The 17686-nt window shown below is 46.1% G+C and overlaps 1 protein-coding gene and 1 long non-coding RNA gene across 2 annotated transcripts in view; one reads left to right on the plus strand and one right to left on the minus strand.

The window, feature by feature from the left end:
- Positions 1 to 2843: 2843 nt before the first annotated feature.
- The window catches only part of MYH16 (myosin heavy chain 16), a 52895-nt gene continuing 38052 nt past the window's right edge, over positions 2844 to 17686 (minus strand). The window contains exons 31-43 of the mRNA XM_073361895.2: positions 17529 to 17656; positions 15917 to 16113; positions 14656 to 14788; positions 12604 to 12820; positions 11184 to 11320; positions 10928 to 11031; positions 9869 to 10061; positions 8479 to 8682; positions 6628 to 6753; positions 5212 to 5382; positions 4433 to 4633; positions 3728 to 3957; positions 2844 to 3238 (exon numbers count right to left, since the gene is read on the minus strand). Of these exons, the coding sequence (XP_073217996.1) occupies positions 3754 to 3957; positions 4433 to 4633; positions 5212 to 5382; positions 6628 to 6753; positions 8479 to 8682; positions 9869 to 10061; positions 10928 to 11031; positions 11184 to 11320; positions 12604 to 12820; positions 14656 to 14788; positions 15917 to 16113; positions 17529 to 17656 (2015 nt within the window). The 3' untranslated portion in view covers positions 2844 to 3238; positions 3728 to 3753. The remainder of the gene's footprint in view (positions 3239 to 3727; positions 3958 to 4432; positions 4634 to 5211; positions 5383 to 6627; positions 6754 to 8478; positions 8683 to 9868; positions 10062 to 10927; positions 11032 to 11183; positions 11321 to 12603; positions 12821 to 14655; positions 14789 to 15916; positions 16114 to 17528; positions 17657 to 17686) is intronic.
- On the plus strand, positions 8310 to 10141 carry LOC144930908 (uncharacterized). The gene is made up of 3 exons (XR_013636385.1): positions 8310 to 8737; positions 9438 to 9468; positions 9842 to 10141. It is a non-coding gene; the product is annotated as an uncharacterized LOC144930908 (long non-coding RNA).

Raw genomic sequence — 17686 nt, forward strand, 5'->3', positions numbered from 1 at the left:
CAACCCTCCTGCTACCTCCTGCATACAGGAGAGTTGTAGGCACAGCTACATTTGCTTCTCCCAACCTCCAAGGGCAATGGCTAAAGGCAGCTGGATGGACTGTCTTCCCTCTTGGCTCCTGCCTGTGCCTGCTAACACCTGACCCTCGTGGAGCTCCTGGGTGAAGATGGATGTGGCTGGTAGGGAGGTGGAGGGAACAGGTGATCGCTGTAGGAGGGAGGGGGAAGAATTGGGGAGGATAACACGGAGAGGGGGCTGAATGAGGGTGAGGGCTCAAGGTTCCCCTCCCGATCACCTCACATACCTCAGGGCTCCCACTGCCCCCCCCCACACACACACACATTGGAGGGGCTTGACTGGTTTGATTTTTGAAGGAGGGAGGAAGGCAGATTGGGGCAGTGAGGATGGGGAACGAAGGAGCCAGCAGGTGGCAGTGTTTATCCCAGGCTCTGCTGAGGGACATCAGTCGATTTGGTGCAGCCAGACACTAGTCACCATCACCATTTCCCCTTGGGACAACACAGCTGCTGATTGGTGTTTCTGGCACCGGCTTCTTCAGGGGCTGCAGCATTGTTCTCCCTGGCATCACGCTCCCTAGTTTCAACTGATTTCTCCTACAGCTTAAGGGCATGGCTGACAAGCCCAGAGTTGGGGATTTGTAGAAATGTAGGACTGGAAAGGATCTGAAGAGGGCATCTAGTTCATCCCTCTACCTGAGACAGGATTAAGAATATGCTGACAGGTGTTTGTCTAACCCATTCGTAAAAAGCACCAATGATGAGGATTCCAAGGGACTCTCGCTTGGAAGCCTGTTCCAGTGCTTAACTATCCTTCTAGATAGGAGGTTTTCCTCATACCTAATTTAAATCTCCCTTGCTGCAGATTAAGCCGATTACTTCTTGTCCTACCATCAGTGGACACGGAGAACGATCAGTCATTGTCCTCTTTACAACAAGCCTTAGCATATTTGAAGACTGTTATGAGGCCCCCCTGTAGATTAAATATGCTCACTTTTTTAATGTTTCCTCATAGGTCAGGTTTTCTAAACCTTCTATCAGTTTTTGTTGCTCTCCTCTGGGCTCTCTCCAATTTGTTCACAGCTTTCTTGAAGTGTGGTGCCCAGAACTGGACACTATACTCCACATGAGACCGTATAATATTCCAGTGCAAAGTAGAGTGGCACTATTACTTCCCGTGTCTTACATACAACGCTCCTGTTACTAAACCCAAGAATATTATTTTCCCTTTTTGCAAGAGCATCACACTGATGACTCAAATTCAATTTGTGATCCCCTATAACTCCCAGATCCTTTTCAGCGGTACTACCGCCAAGTCAGTAATTCCCCATTTTGTAGCTGTGATTTGATTTGTCCTTCCTAAGTGAAGAACTTTGCGTTTGTCTTTAGTGAATTTGATCTGTTGATTTCAGACCAATTCTCCATTTGTCAAGCTTGTTTTGAATTGTAATCCTGTCCTCCAAAGTGTTTGCAACCCCTCCCAGTTTGACGTCATCTGCAAATTTTAAAAGCATTATCCAAGTCATTAATGAAAATATTGACTTGTACCACACCCAGGACCTGTGGGACCCCACTAAATACACCCTCCCTGTTTAATAGCATTGATAACTACTCTTTGAATGGTTTTAGAGTAACAGCCGTGTTAGTCTGTCTTTGCAAAAAGAAAAGGAGTATTTGTGGCACCTTAGAGACTAACCAATTTATTTGAGCATGAGCTTTCGTGAGCCAGAGCTGTGAGACTAACCAATAACTAACTACACCTTAGAGACTAACCAATTTATTTGAGCATGAGCTCACGAAAGCTCATGCTCAAATAAATTGGTTAGTCTCTAAGGTGCCACAAATACTCCTTTTCTTTTTACTCTTTGAATAGGGTTTTTAAAATCAGTTGTGCACCTACCTTATAGTAATTTAATCTAGAGCAGAGTTTCCTAGTTTTCTTATGAGAATGTCCTATGGGATTGTGTCAAAAGCCTCACTAAAGTCCAGATATATCATGCCTACAGCTTCCCCCTTGTCCCCTAAACCAGTAACCCTGTCAAAGAAGGAAATCCGGTTCGTTTGGCATTGATTTGTTCTTGACAAATCCTCCAGCTGTTTCTTGGAACGGCCACTGTCCCCTGCCACACTGCTGCTGGAGCTGGGTCTGAACGTGTTCAGCCACCTTTGCTTCCGCCTCCCTTAGCTGCACAAATCTCTGATCCCAGGCATCACAAATTTTAACCCGTTGTCATAAGGGCCTGTATTGGATTTGTATTTGTGAACGCTGTATTTGTTCACCCCAAGGGAGCGTGTGCCAGCACACAGTAGTGTCTGGGTTGGAGACACTGATTGTCCAAAGCCATGTTCTGATTGGCTGGGCCTTTTTTGTTGATGTCACAAAACTGCCCCCAACAGTGCATGGCTGGGACCTCATCACCAAAAGGATCTGGAAAAATCTCTACAGCCCTTATGTTAAATGAGCAAAGGAAATGCTGTGTGAGTCCTCGTACATTGGGATTTTAAAGAAGCCATGGCCTAGGACTTCATAGGTGTCAGTGTGATGTGTACCATAGTAACTTAGAGCAATAGCAGGGATAGAACTTAAATCCTGGCTCTCCAAAACCACGGGTGAAAGGAGAACCTGCTTTGAACTGTTAAATGCATTAGAGGACCCCTTGACACACAGCTGAGAAATTCTGATCCAGTAAAGGGAACTGGTACACATGCATACTAGCCAACATGGTTCAGTGCTGCTGAATTTAGTTTAAAAATGTTTTTTTGGATAGGAGGTCTCAGTGACTCAAATTGTCATCCTACAAACATAGACAATCCAGCAGCGTCTCCAAGTTTATTTCCCATACAGTAAGCTTTATTAAGACTATGCATTAAGACTATTAGTGTGAGGAATTATTTACGAGACAGCCCACAGAGGCTTTACACCTTCCGTCCTTGACATGAAAATGTAAAATCCACATTAAAACAGACCCATTTCAACTGATAACTGCCAGACCTATATGATTTTGTGGTTTAATCCAGTCGGGGGAAGTACTGGTTTCAAGCTCTCCAGTGATGAGAACACACAGATCATTCTTTTCCCCTCAGAGATACACGTACGTTCTTTGTTTCCATCTCTCTCTCCCTATGTAGGCGTCTTCTTGATGGCTCTAGACTGCTATTTTCAATTCATCGCTAGGGTAGCAATCTTGCAGTGGGCAGCTATTGGGAAGATGTGTGTCACCCTGGAAGGAAAGAGACATTGAAGTTGGATTGCAATAGCAACTTCTTTATCTTTTAAAGCCTCCCTAGGGAGGAGAGGAAGAGGTGAGAAATGCTACAGTATCCATGTACACATCCACTGGAACCTACTGATGCTCAGACTGAGCCAATATTTCCTTTAATAGGGCCAAATCCTGACCTCTCCGGGCCAAGTATATGGGTTTTGAGCATAGGTTCTACTTGAGGGCTGTGAAAGGGACAGAAACCCCACTGTCTCTGAGCTAAAAAACGACAATGGAGCCTTTGCATGATTCTAAGGCTGTAACAGCATCTACAACCATCACAGTCCTCTTCAACTTCAAAATTCCTCTTCCCGCATAAGCAGAGCCGTGCAGAATGGCCCCATCACCATTCACAGCAAATTCAGTGAGTCACCCAGGATCAGTACTGCATGGGTGTTTCCGAATCCACCCCAGTACCCTGTCTGAAAAAGGCAAGGCATGCAGCCCTACCAGCTGCAGGTTCCGAGCATAGGTGTCTATTCCCCGGATGCGGACTTGGAAGCAGAAGACTTCGACACTTGGATGATCTCCACAGAGGTGAATCCTTTGCTCGCTGAGACACGGTGCCTGGTGCGCAATTTGTTTAGAGCCGATTCAGCCATTCCAGCCCTTTCCTCTGCATCATCCAGCTCGTGCACGGTCTTTCTGTACTTTGCAATGCTCTGGTTAGCCTGCTCCTCCTGGGGACATGAGAAGATTTGGCTTATTTTTTTTAAGTCTTTATATTAGACCACACCAGCACAAAATGGCTCTGACCTGTATTCCTTCAATACAACCAACCAGGCAAAGTGTATAGTAAACTGTTGGACCAGGAATAAATACATTTTACACACACATCCCCCCAGATATTGGAGGCAACTTGTGAGGGCAGCCAAAGGACTGCAAGAGGTTGAGATGACAACATGCATTAATCTGATTTTTTGCAAAGGATAAGGCGGGTGGGTGTTTAGGTGGCTTTCTTTTTATAGATACATTGGGGCCTGTATTATCAATGATGGCAGGAAAAGGGAGCATAAAACAGGAGCCTGATGACTGGAGGTGCTAATGCTACCGATGAACACGTATTTCAGGTTATCTTTCTTTTGAAGATGCAACATATGTGGTAGATATTGTGTGTGTGCGCAAGACAGGAGGGTTACAGTTTGGGGTACATACGGCCTCCTCAATTTGTCTCTTGTAAATCTTCAGCTTGTTCTGCAGCTTCTCCACAAGCTCCTGCATGCGCTGGTTGGTTTTGTGGTCCTCGTCTGTTTGGAAGATCAGCTCTTTCAGGCGGCGTTCGTTCTTGTGCAGACTTTTCACCGTCTCCACATGACGCTTCTGTTCGGAATCTAGCTCCGTTTCCAGTTCCTTAATCTGAAAAGGGGGTAAAAACCCAGCAGGGTACATTAGTACTGATTGTGTTTAGCATGATGGACGTGGAGACCTGGAGTCACGCTAAGAATCTAGAAAGTGGTTTTGTGGCTTTTATTTACTGACTATGGGGTATTCCAGTTGCAATAGATATGAAAAGAATCCCAATGAGATATATCACTGGCTCCAATAGGACCTTGTGTGAACTGGGGCCAGGAGGACCCAGGTGGGATCTACGACAGAGAGATGGCTTGCTAATGATAATATGCCCTAGTGTTATAGCCAAGGACATTTAGGATCCAGCCAGACATGGCATATGACACAGAGGAGCAGCAGTGACCTTTCTTTGCATTGCAGTCGGCTGAGTATGGCCTGGGTGGATTTTAATGTATCTAGAATATATTTTGCTATTATTTTCTCTTTAGTTTAGTTTAATCTATCTGGGATACATTGGCCCTTTAATAAAAACATTCTTTTTCTTTTCAAATATTTCTCCTGAATACTAAAGCTCTGGTCAGGGAAGTGTTGGACAGATGTGTTGGAAGAATGTTTTTTGAGTAGACCTATCCAGTTTTTCTTACCCGGGTCTCAAGTTTCATGATCATACGTTTTCCTCCTTTCAGGGCCAACTGCTCAGCCTCTTCCATCTTGACTTGCAGGTCTTTTATTGTGATTTCATAGTTCTTTTTGATCTTTTCCAGGTGCATGCAGTGATCCTGCTCCTGATGCAGCTCTTCTGCCATGCGAGAAGCCTAAGAGGAGGGTAAGAAACAGCTTGTCAGCACAGACTATTTATACTGAGCATTGGAAGCTAGGATATTTAGACCTGATGTCCATATGCTGCCATATGGGGAATTTTGCAGGATCTAGAAGTCTGTTCTATGTATCACAGTTTGCCTCTCTAATGGAAAGGCTCCCGTTGACTTCAATGGGCTTTGGATCAGGCCTCAAGCTAGGAGATTTGCACTTGCTTACTATCACAGGGGTATAGTATATTACCCATCCCTCTTATTCAGTCAGCAATTTCTGCCTATAGACAATCCAGTGCTTATGCTTTCCATTCTCCCCTAGGAAGAAGAGAGATTAGAACATACCATAGGGTATGTCTACACTAAAAACATAAGTCAACCTATATTAGATCGACTTAAAGCCCCCGCAATAATTACTGCGGTGGTGCATATCCAGACTACCCTCCTTGGATTGGTGGTGCACGTCCTCACCTGGAGCGTCTCCACCAACCTAAGAGGGGCAGTGTGGGGAGCTGAGAGCTTCTCCCCCCCATGTCCACTCCCCTCCAGAAGTCAGACAGCCTTGTCAATTTCACAGCACAGAGCCATGAAATTGACTAATAGCCAAGGTTCAGAGCTGGGAGCAGGAGGCAGCCCCTGGGAGCAGGGTCCAGCCTGGGCTTCTTGCCCTGGATTCTGGATGAGGGTGCTGTATGAACAAGCAGTAGCTGAGAGCATAAAGAAGGCAGAATGTTCAGCCTCTTTTCAGGAGGAAATACCGAGCATTAACTCTACAGCTATCTATGGAATTTCTAAGGTGTCAATTTTTAAGTGCCAACTGAGAAATTTACTCAACAGTGGCCACTCTTCTGCTCTCCATGAAAATTATGAATAGCATTGACTGGCTACGGAAGGAAGGTGTCCAGTCTTTGGTTGGAAGCATGATAGTTTCAATGTTAAGTCTTGAGGAAAGCGGGGACAAAACAGAAGGGGAAATGGAGGAGCTTCCCAGGGCACCATTAGTAATGCTGAAGATCCCTTCCCTAGCAAGGGGACAGAACAGAAGTAGATTTCTCCAGATCTTTTTTTTCCCCATATTGGTGGACAGATGAGCTGATGTATGTGCAGCCCTTTGGGAATGGGAAATGTTAGATAAGTGCAAAGATTCATCAATAACAATGCACTTCAAAATTGAGCAGTGTAGGAAAGAGCAGAATATACAACCCCCAGGTTTCTAGGGACCATCACTGAGGGCCGGGTGCAACTTACATCAGCCATGGCTTTCTTGGCTCGCTCATCAGCCGCTCGGAACTCGCTGATCATCTCCTCGTGTTCGCTTGTAATGCGCATAAGGTCAGACTCCAGTTTGCGCTTTATCACCAGCAGGCTTTGGTTCTGGAGAGAGGAGGGAAGACTCAGTGACCCAGCATAGCTTTGCGGGCTCTAAATAGATCTTTGAGCAGATGACTTGGCACTTTTGCTGGCTTGAAACTAGGGATGCATTTGACCCTGTATGTTTATTTTTACTTTTATATCACAAAGATTTTCCTTGGAAACCAAAATCTTGTATCATGCGTTCTATCCCTTTGTCTACCAAAGTCTTTCATTTTAATCCTGCTTCACTGTATTTGTGTGCATGCGTGTGTATTATTTTTTCAAACTTACATTGCAGTAGCATCCAGACATTTTCGTCTATCGTTACTCTACACAGAGAGAATTGCTGTGCAAAGACCTTACAGCCGATAAGTATCTTTTGCCTCATGGGAAATCTGAAAATCCTACATCTAATCACAATGTTTGCCAATGGGTATAGCTTTAGATTTTTTGTAAGGAGCCCAAATGCTAAGACAGTTATACCTAGAAACATTACTAAATAACCAAACAAATGCATTTTATAGACTTCCAAGATCTTCAGTACTACAGCATCAAGTCTATGTACCACAATACTGTAGAGCAGGAGTAGTCAATAGGCAGACCCCGGGCCAAATCTGGACCACCCAGACACTTCTGAATGGTCCCTGAAATCTTTTTATTTATTATTATTATTTTATTGTTTTTTTTAATTATTTTCTCTGGAGTCTAAACCTTGATTATACCTTGACCAAAAAATTTGGACCTTGACAAAAAATAATCGACTATCCCTGCTGTAAAGTACAATGCAAGCACTGTGCAATATTAGTTCTGTATAACAAGCAAGCATCAGGAAGACTATGGGACATAAATACAGCACTTTAGCTGCTGAAAATTTAGCCTATGAGCATCAGTTACAAGTAAATGTATTAGTTATATTTTTTATGTCTCTGATAAAAAGTGGTATTTACATCTCAGATTAGATGAACAAAGTCCCCTCATCATCTCAGTATGCAAATGCTTCTCTCTATTATTAGTCCTTTCCAACAGTTTATCTTGTAGATCTTCCCCCTCTTTGGAAATCCTTACCACATTTAGTCCATGCTTTATGGAAAAAGGCCTAGAGCATGTAATAAATAATGATAAACCATCTCTAGAATTTTGAAACCAGCGCACAGAATCCTATAGCAGGATATCATTTTCTTTGCATTCTGTAGGATGGTTTAAAATTTCAATCAAATGGATCTCACTCTTCATTAAATTCTAGGGGTAAAATCCTGACACCAGTGAAGCCGATGGCAAAATTCACATTGACTTCAGTGGAGCCAGCATTTCACCCTATAGATTTTTACAGTGGCATTTTCAAAAGCACTCAGCATTGTCCTAATTCTGCTCCCACTGGCGACAATGGATCATAGACTTGGGCCAACGCTGAGCATTCCTGAATATCCCATCCTTAGTGTAATATCCATAGAACTTTCTTGGTATAGTTCATCGTAAATTCTATAGGACTTTCCCCATAAGGAATAATATCATATTTAATCCTTTATGGGTTGAATCCTGCAATCCTTACTCAGGCTGCCACTGAAGTCGCTGAGAGTTTTGCGGCTAGATTTGGCTCTAATAAAATCAATCGGATTTTTATTTATTCTTTCATAACATTTTCTTTACAGCACAGTACATTCTCATCAAGCACAACAGACTTTTAATGCCAGCAGCAGAGCAAACAGTATAATGACCCAGTATCAACAGCGTGGAATTTGTTTTTACCTGGACATTGATTTCGTTGTGCCTCTCAGTGATCTCTATCAGCTCCTGCTCCAGGAGTTTGCGAGAGCGCTCGCTGCCCTCCAGGCCAGTGCGCATTTCTTCCAGCTCTGTCTGTGTCAGGCTGAGGCGGCGTTCCTGGAGGTTGTATTGTTCCCGGAGCTCCTCGTGCTGGCGAGCATCTTCATCCATCTGAATCTGAAGATCCTGAAGGCAAAAGAGGCATCAGTATGATTAAGAAGCATGCAGAGGAAGCTGTGAGGTACAAAAAGGCCCACCCAGTAGCTCTGTGTTTTCTTCTTTTTTTTAAAAAGGGACATTGTCCAGTTAAAAATCCTGATGTCTGATTCTGAGGTCACTTATGCCTGCTTTATACCAGTGCAACTTCTTTGACCTCAGTGGAGTTACTCCTGGTTTGCACCAGTGTCAAAAACCAAAATAAGGCCCACGTATTTAAAAATGAAAACAAATGTACCTTTCAATGCTGTTACAACATCTTAGGTCAGCGGTTCTCAAACTGTGGGTCGGGACCCCATTTTAATGGGGTCTCCAGGGCTGACTTAGACTTGCTGGGGCCTGGGGCCAAAGCCGAAGCCCGAGCCCCACTACCTGGGGCCGAGGCTGAAACCCAAGGGCATTGGGGCTCAGATAACAGGCCCCTTACCTGGGACTGAAGCCCTTGGGCTTCAACTTTGGGCCCCCCACCCACCCAGGGGGCAGGGCTCGGATGGGCTCAGGCTTCTGGCCCCCCTCCTGGGGTCGTGTAGTAATTTTTGTTGTCAGAAGGGGGTCGCGGTGCAATGAAGTTTGAGAACCCATATCTTAAGTTATTAGAGTCAGATCCTCAGCTGTGGTGACACCAGTTTACACCAGCTGAGGATCTGGCCTTTAAAATTATTTTATTTTATTTTTTAATCTAAATTTGGTTTGTCCTTTTTATGCTGTTTGTATCCTTTTTGCAGTTCTCTGAGCTTGGACAAAGAAAACAGACTGGTAAGTGTCACTTTTCATTTCAGTTGATTTCTCATCAATTTCACTTTCAGGCTCTCCCTGGTGTGATGAAGCACTGTTTGGTTTGCAAACACTGCAGGCAATGTCTGTTAAAAACAAAACTGTTTTCATTGCAGTTTTTTGGTCTGAGGTTTTGTAAAAGCCTGTGCGCCTGGTTCTTCTCTCACAATAATTGTACCCCATTGATTTGGATGAAGTTATTCCTGATTTACATCCGATTTAGATCCTTTGCTTACAAAACCTGAATTTGGGGGCAAGTGTGACCTGACAGAGTCTCTCTAAACAAGGTTGTATATTCCACTTCCTAGAGTTATTATATGTAAAAAGATGTAACTGGATGGAATTTTCCTTTCAGGGTCCTACCTCCTCCTCTCCAGTTTACCTTGATCTGCTGCTGCAGTTTTTTCAGTGTCTTGACAAGCTCGCTGTTGTTCCTGTTGGCGTGATCCAGCTGGATTTCCATTTCATTCAGATCCGTCTCCATCTTCTTCTTGAGCCTGAGTGCTTCAGCACGCCCCTTAGCCTCCATCTCCAGACTTGACTGCAGAGACTCAATTGCACGCTGATGATTTTTCCTGCAGATGCAAATGAAGCACAAGTTGTATCATTCTGTTACACTTGAGTCCAGTCCAGCCTTTGGCGTTAGGTGGGTAAAACCAAGGGATTGTTCATGAAATAATAAAAAGGGATCATTGCAGAAACTGTCTGAAAATGGGATTCTAAACCCTGGCAGCCACATTGATCCCACACACTTTGCTTCTTAGAGTACGTCATACTAATAAGTATAGATTTGAAATGGACCAAAACTTCTCCCATGCGGTAGCTAAGCACTGGAAATAATCCCAAGCGTTTAACGGGATAATTGTGGTTTATCATTTTTCCCTGAGATACAATATTTTTTATCTTTTGTGAACATTAGAAGTCTAAGGATTGCTTGGCTGGCTCAGAGCCAAGGTCCATCTAGTCCAATATTCTGTCTCCAACACTAGCCAGCAGCATAAGCCTCAGAGGAAGGTGTAGGAACCCTGGTTGTGGGATAATCTGCCTCCCATATGAGGTCTCATCGTACTCTCTAATAGAGACTGGCATAAGTTCTGAAGCAGAATCTGTTCTGATAGTAACTAAGATGTGTATTATGAGCCAGATTTTGTTCTTAGTTATGCAGTGCAACACCTTGGACTTCAGTGACACCATGCAGCTGTAACGGACAGCTGGATTTGACCCAGAACCTCCTACAATCACCTGTTTCTTAATGTTAAGACAAGATCCCCTGGTAATACAGCCACTAGATCAGGTCAAATCCAACAGATCACCCAAGCAAATGTGGGCTTCTTTCATGGAATGAAAGAATATTCATGCTGGGAACCTTACACCTCCTCAGTGCATATTGAGTCAAAAAGCTCTGAGTGTCTGTATCTTTGAGCACTTAGATATTCCATACCTTGTAGCTTCAAATTCCTCTTCCTTCTCATGGATTCTTCTGTCAATGTCAGCTTTCACCTGAGCTAGTTCAAGCTGAATACGGATCAGTTTGCTTTCTTCAACCTGCCAGCAAACATACAAGAGTGGTGTGACTGAATGGGTTTTAAGAGGTAAAATCTATATAATTTATCTGCTGGAAATATGACCAGCATGTTATGTACTAGTCTGATGTGTCCCCCTCATGTGTAGTTGCCAGAATTGGATACAGTTATTACCTCCAGGGAAGACTCTGCTTCCTCTAGGGCCATCTGCAGTTCATCCTTCTCAACCTCCAGCTTCTTCTTTATCTTCTGTAGCTCATGTACACTTCTCCCTCCCTCACCCAACTGGTCAATCAGATCCTTAATCTCCTCTGAGGAAGAAAAATGGAGATTTCATGTGATGGGTGTGTTCCAGGACTGGGAACTTTTAACAAGTGCCACCTGTACTGATCCTTTGAAAGAAAATGGCTTGAGATAGTTCCAGTCAAGTGATCAACAATTTGCAGCAAGAGAGATTTCAATTAGATAGTAGGAAAAACTTTCTCACTATAAGGATAGTTAAGCAGTGGAATAGGTTACCAAAGGAGGTTGTGGAATCTCCATCATTGGAGATTTTTAAGAACAGGCTAGACAAATATCTGTCAGGGATGGTCTAGGTGTACTTTGTCCTGTCTCAGCACCCGGGACTGGACTAGATGACCTCTCAAGGTTCCTTCCAGCCCTACATTTCTATGACTCTCCTTCCAATCAGTTGGGCTTTGCTTTCATTTCTAAATGTTACTCTGGGTTTCTGAATGAGCCCTGCTGGCAGCCTGTGGTCAGGGAGATGGAAAAGAGAAACCCATTAAGCCATGAGAAATACTCCACAATCTTTCTCCACTTCTTCCTCCCGTCTCTCAAATGGCTGCTCTTCCTAAGTGAAAACAAGACTCCACGCTGTCTGGGCTCTGTGCCAGCCACTGTAGGCTGAAGCAAAGGCTGGAGGGGGCGGGGAGCATCAGGACTATGCCACTGAGTCCATCATTATATATTTTCTGTGGGCCACACTGCCAGAGGGTCATAGCTCCTCCCAAATATTCATGGAGTTATCCTCATAATACCCCTGTCAGGAAGGTCAGTGTCATTTGCCCCATTTTACAGACGGGGAATACTGAAGCAAAGAGAGCTTAAGTGACTGGCTCAAGATCACAGAAAACTCTGAGGTAGAGCTGGGAATGGAATCCAAGTCTCATGTATCCTAGTTGATTGTTTTAACCACTGGTTCATCATTCCCTGTTATCTTGTTCTCGTGATGATAATCCCCCCCAAGGGATGCACAGGGGTCATGGCCCCTACTTTAGACCAGTGGTCACCAAGAGGCAACTGACCTGCAGCACAATCTTCCTGTCTCCTGAGCCCCTCTTGTCCCCCCCCTCCACACTATACATTTACCTACGTTACTTTCACAATTTACTTTGTGTTTGTGCGTGGGGAGGTGTCAGTGGGTTGGTGAATTGCACCCCAAGAGCAGAATTTGGCCCATCATTTGGATGTCATCAGAAATACATTCACAAAGAGAATGTATCAGCTGGGAGAAGCTACAGTCCATCATTCGGTGTAAATTGGGGGCTTTGGGAATGTGTGGGGGTTGTTTTTACATGGAAGCAGTGCTTACCCTGGAGGGTCTTGTTTTCCTTCTTAACAGATTCCAGATGCTCTAGGGCTTCCTCATAGACAGTCTTGAGCTTGAAGTTTTCAGTCATGTACATGCGGCAATCCTTTTGGGAATTGTCCAGCTCCACCTGCAGCTCTTCGCATTTCTGCTGCCACTCCGCCAGCATCTTATCAAAGGCCCTTTGCTTCTTGTCCAGGGCAGCACAAGCAGCATTGGCCTGGAAGCAGAAAGCCAAGCATTCACTGCAGACAAGTTTTTCTTTACACATCGCTTGTGTGTGTGTCCTGCCAGCTAGTCACGGTTAAATTGGCGGCAGCTCTGGTGACTGGCAGAGTTCCTCTTAGTCATTCTGAATGGATGGTTAAAATATTTGCTTGGCTTTCTTTCCCTGCTGTTAGGAATTTGGCAAGACCACCAAGTTGCTTTCAGCGTGATGGCCTCCCTCAATTCTGTGGTTATAGGGGAGCAAATGTTTCCCATTTCAGATATATCGCGTACAGATGTGCTGTTAAGAATTTGTGTGGTCGACTACTGTGGCTCTTTCGAAAGCATTTTGGCTTCAGTTGCAAACAAGATGCTATCCAAGGTAATTTTAGATTTTGTTAAACTGAATTACCATAAAAGGGAAAGGATAACAGTGTATGTTTCTTTCCTGGAGCTTTATGGCTTTTAATCATGAATACGCTTTGCATTCTTACTATCCAAAGATGAGCTTCATTAGAGGGAAATTATAGCAAAACACCCATTTGCCCCAGTGATGTAACCATGGGCAGCGCATATCGTAGGCTGTGCCTCCCCAAACAGCCCAGAGTGGCCCCGCCCAGAAGGCCCCCTCCTGCTTGGCCTTCCCTCTTGGCCCCAGCCCAGGCAGGCTGGCTGCTCCTCTTCAGGGAATAGGGTTGCCAATTTTGGTTAGACGTATTCTTGGAGATTTAATCACATGACATAATCTTTAATTAAAGATTAATCTTTAATTCCTGGAGACTCCAGGCCAATCCTGAAGGGTTGGCAAGTCTATGGGAAGTGGGCTGGGGCAAGGGTGGCCATGGCTGGGACTTGGGGTGGCTGGGGTCACCCAGCATTAGGGGGCCCCCAGGTGTTGGGGCTGCACCACCCAGTGCTGGTGGGGGGGAACTCCTGGGGCTAGGACTGCCCACCCTGTGCTGAGGGGGCAGGCTGGGGGGGGCTGCGCACCACCCACCCAGCATGCTGGGGTGGAGGGGGGGCTTGGCGGCTGTGGAGGTGGCTCTGGGCTCCGTCAGGGGAAGGAGGGTGGGAGGAGGCTAGCCTTCCCGAACTGGCGAGTCACCCACCGTTCATGGATGTAACACAGTGAGGTAGGTTGTCTGCTCCTATGGCCTGATCCAAAGCCCATTGCAGTCATTGGATAAACTCCCTTTTAGTTTATTGGGCTTTGGAGCACCCCATAGTCCTGATTTAACTCGCTTTTTTATTCCCATTTCCCACCATTGCACTATCATTGGTGCATCTAGACCAGCGGTAGCAAAGGTGGAGACGCTAGCGTAGACCGGCAGCACTGATCACTAGTGTTTCCATTGCCAGGTTGTCTAGACTGCAGGGCTAGATGACATGATGATTAAAACACCTGTGGGCAGTCCACACTAGCATTCCCACAGTTGCTGCAAACGGTGGTGGTGCAACGCTGGAAAAGGCGAAGGAAAATGGCATTGTCGAAAACCTGCTTCGGAGAGGGTTCCCAGCTAGGACGGGCTGTCTGGCCAGATGGACTCTTGCTTTTACTGCTACTGGAAGCTGGTTAATTAGCCTGACTAAACGGAACCTGCTGTATGCCTATATGGAATGTCTGTGACTATCCTCTGGGCCTTCACACAGTGGGATCCGTCTAGTGCCTTGCTACTGCTGGTAATGCAAGACGTTGTCTTTACTTTGGTAACCTTAGTAGAGACCATGGAAGTCCATGGAAATCGACAGAGAGACTTCAGTGGGCTTTAAATCAGGTCCTTGGGCTTCCTGGGATGTTTTGTTCAGGCATATGTTGGCAGGAATCCATCTTTGCCACATGTCCCTTACCTTTTCCAGGTCAAGAGTGAGGTCCTCCACTTCTATCTGAAGCCTCTGCTTGGTTTTCTCCATGCTGGCGGCCCGGGCTTGGGCAGCTTCCGCTGTCTCCTCTGCCACCTGGAGCCTAGCAGCCAGCTTTCTCCTGAGGGTGGAAGATTTTAAAGCGTAAGCTAAAGAAAGAGGAGGGAGAGAGGCTTGCCCATCTGTCCCCTCCTCAGACACGTTCACTGTTTTCGCCTTCAGAGGGACCTACCAAGGTCAGGAGGCCTGCAGAAGCCTGACTGAGAATGGTGTGGTCTTAGCTCATGAATGGCATGCGCACTGCTTAGTTTAATGGTTTAGCAGCGTTAAATTTCAGTCCGGCGCATTTCACGGCACCTGCCCTTTGGCTGTGCAAATAAACGTTGCGCTGAGTCTGCGCAGAAGGGCTCTGCAAGAGCACGACTCTTCCGAGATGTTGCTGCTGACACAGCGAGAACACATCCAGAGTTGCTGGGGGGTCTATGCCAGAGAAGGGACCCAGCAGCATCCCTTAACTATGTGCAGCATGCTCATCTCTTCAGCTGTCGGGTCTGGAAGGAGTGGTCAGGGCCAAGTTCAGCCCTCTGCTCTCGGGTGGCTTGCTGGCACTGAGCTCTCCTCGGCCTGGCACTTAGGGATCTCCAGGAGTAGGACTGTAATTTTGCCCTCTCCCGCCTCGGCCAATGCCTGGTCCATCAAATCTAAAGTAAACCAGACCTATTCCATCTGAGTCAAGAGATGTAAAATAGGGCTTTCAGGCTAAGAGCTCTACTCACGGTGGCGTGGATCCTCACGGTGCTCTTTTCAGACAGACCACAGGCAAGGGGGCTCCGCTTTTAGCCTTTGCAGCTTCAGTAATCTCTTATCAGTTACCCGGGGCAGAGTGCCTTACTCCAGTTTGGTAGCCCCTTCCCCCGTGCATAGTGCTATTGACTCCAGTAGGACTGACTGAGTAGTAAAGTAGGTGCGAGTGGGGATATCTGAACCTGGCCCTTTCTTAAGACTGTGTCGTCTGTGTTTGATACCAGGCAGCAATGGGGATTTAGCTCTTAGCATCCCTTATTTATTATTACAGGCAACATTCCCTCTTTCTCCTCCTGACCGGGATGCTCTCGCTTCTTCTTTGGCTTTTTCAAGTTGAGCCCCACAAGCTCACAGCCCTAAACTCTGACTCTCCCCACAGCCAACCTGAATCCTGGCCCTGACTACCCCCATCCCAACTCCAGCCTCTTGAAAGCCAAATGCTCACTTGGTCTCTTCCAGCTCTTCAGTTCTTTGAATGGCATCTGTCTCGTATTTGGTCCTCCACGTCGTGACTTCGGTGTTGAGTTTGGAGACCAGGCGTTGCAGCTCAGCTTTGCCCTCTTGCTCTTCCTCCAGCTGCTCTTTCATCAGGTCCAGGTCATGTTTTGTGTTGGCCAGGCTCACGACAGCAGTGCTACGGGACTGGAGATACCAAAACCACCATGAGTTACTTGTCCTTTGGGAGCATAAAGTAAGGCCAAGACTATAACAGGGTTCAAAAAAGAACTAGATAAATTCCTGGAGCATAGGTCCATCAATGGCTATTAGCCAGGATGGACAGGGAGCCAACCCCATGCTCTGAGTGTCCCTAGCCTCTGTTTGCCTGAAGCTGGCAGTGGACAACAGGGGATGGATCACTTAATGATTGCCTCTGTTCATTCCCTCTGGGGCATCTGGCATTGGCGACTGTCAGCAGACAGGATACTGGGCTTGATGGACCATTGGTCTGACGCACTATGGCTTTCTTATGTTAATGAAGGCACTGGAGTAACCTCCTGGCCTTTCGGTGCTCAGACAGAACAACTCAGTTCTGAGCCTGTTAGAAACATTTCAGGCCAGAAATACAAATACATGCATGGTCACGGGGCCAGTTTCTGCTCTCCGTACAGAGGTGTTTCTGCTTTGCCGTGAATGAGTTGCACACGCACTCACATAACTGAGAGCAGAATTTGGCCTTTCACCATTCTCAATACTTTGGTGTGGTGTTTCACTTGATTTACCACGGAAAGCCCATTCTGTGCTCACTCCAAGCAGAGAGACAGTGTCTGCCGTGACCGAGGTGTACTGATACACCAATAGAACGATGCACCAAGTAAACGGATCCTGCCTGCGGAATACGCAGAGGGCCTCCAGGGCAGAGGCAAATATTGCCATAGTTTGCAGTCTTATTTGTTCCAACTGTAACTCAACTGGACTCAGCTGCAGTGAGGCCCAGTGGTTGGGGCATAGGACAGGGAGTCATGAGAACCATGTTCTATTCTCAGTTCTTCCACTGACTCAAGTAAGACCTCCGAGGGTTTGTCTACACTGTGATAAAACACCCACGGCATGGCTGGCCCAGATCAGCTGGCTCAAGCTGACGGGGCTTGGACTGCAGGGCTATAAGATTTCAGTACAGATGTTCGGGCATGGGCTGAAAGCCCAGGCTCTGAGACCCCCCGCCCCCCCCGCAGGGACTCAGAGCCCAGCCTCCAGCCTGAGCCTGAATGTCTACGCTGTGATTTTAGAGCCCTGCAGCATGAGCCCTGTGACCCTGAGCCAGCTGACCCAGGTTCTGAGACTCAGTGTTGTTGGTTTTTTATCCCAGTTTAGATGTACCCTCGGTCTCATTTCCTTATCTGTAAAATGGTACCTACAACCGAGATCCACGGATAAAAAGTGCTGTTAATTGGTATTATTTGTTACCCCAGGGATGAATTGGACCAGGTTGATTTTCCATGGCTAGAGGTGAGTCATTAACACAATAAAAGGTTTGTTTCTCTGAAGAGAGCAGTGTATGGGATGGCAATTAGTGCAACTGTCCAGCCAGCAGCCCCCTCTTGGGCTATCATCCATACCTTCGACTCTTCATCCAGCTGCCTCTTCAAGTCATCCACCTGAGAGGTGAGGGTAGACTTTATGCGGGCAATCTGGGTAAGCCTGCTCTGAGATTCCTCATGCTCCCGGCTCAGCTCACTGTTTTCAGCTACAAATAAAGTGCAAAACAAGTGTGAGA

Source organism: Lepidochelys kempii, chromosome 10 (genome assembly GCF_965140285.1).
Source record: "Lepidochelys kempii isolate rLepKem1 chromosome 10, rLepKem1.hap1, whole genome shotgun sequence".
In the NCBI taxonomy this organism is placed as follows: Eukaryota; Metazoa; Chordata; order Testudines; family Cheloniidae; genus Lepidochelys; species Lepidochelys kempii.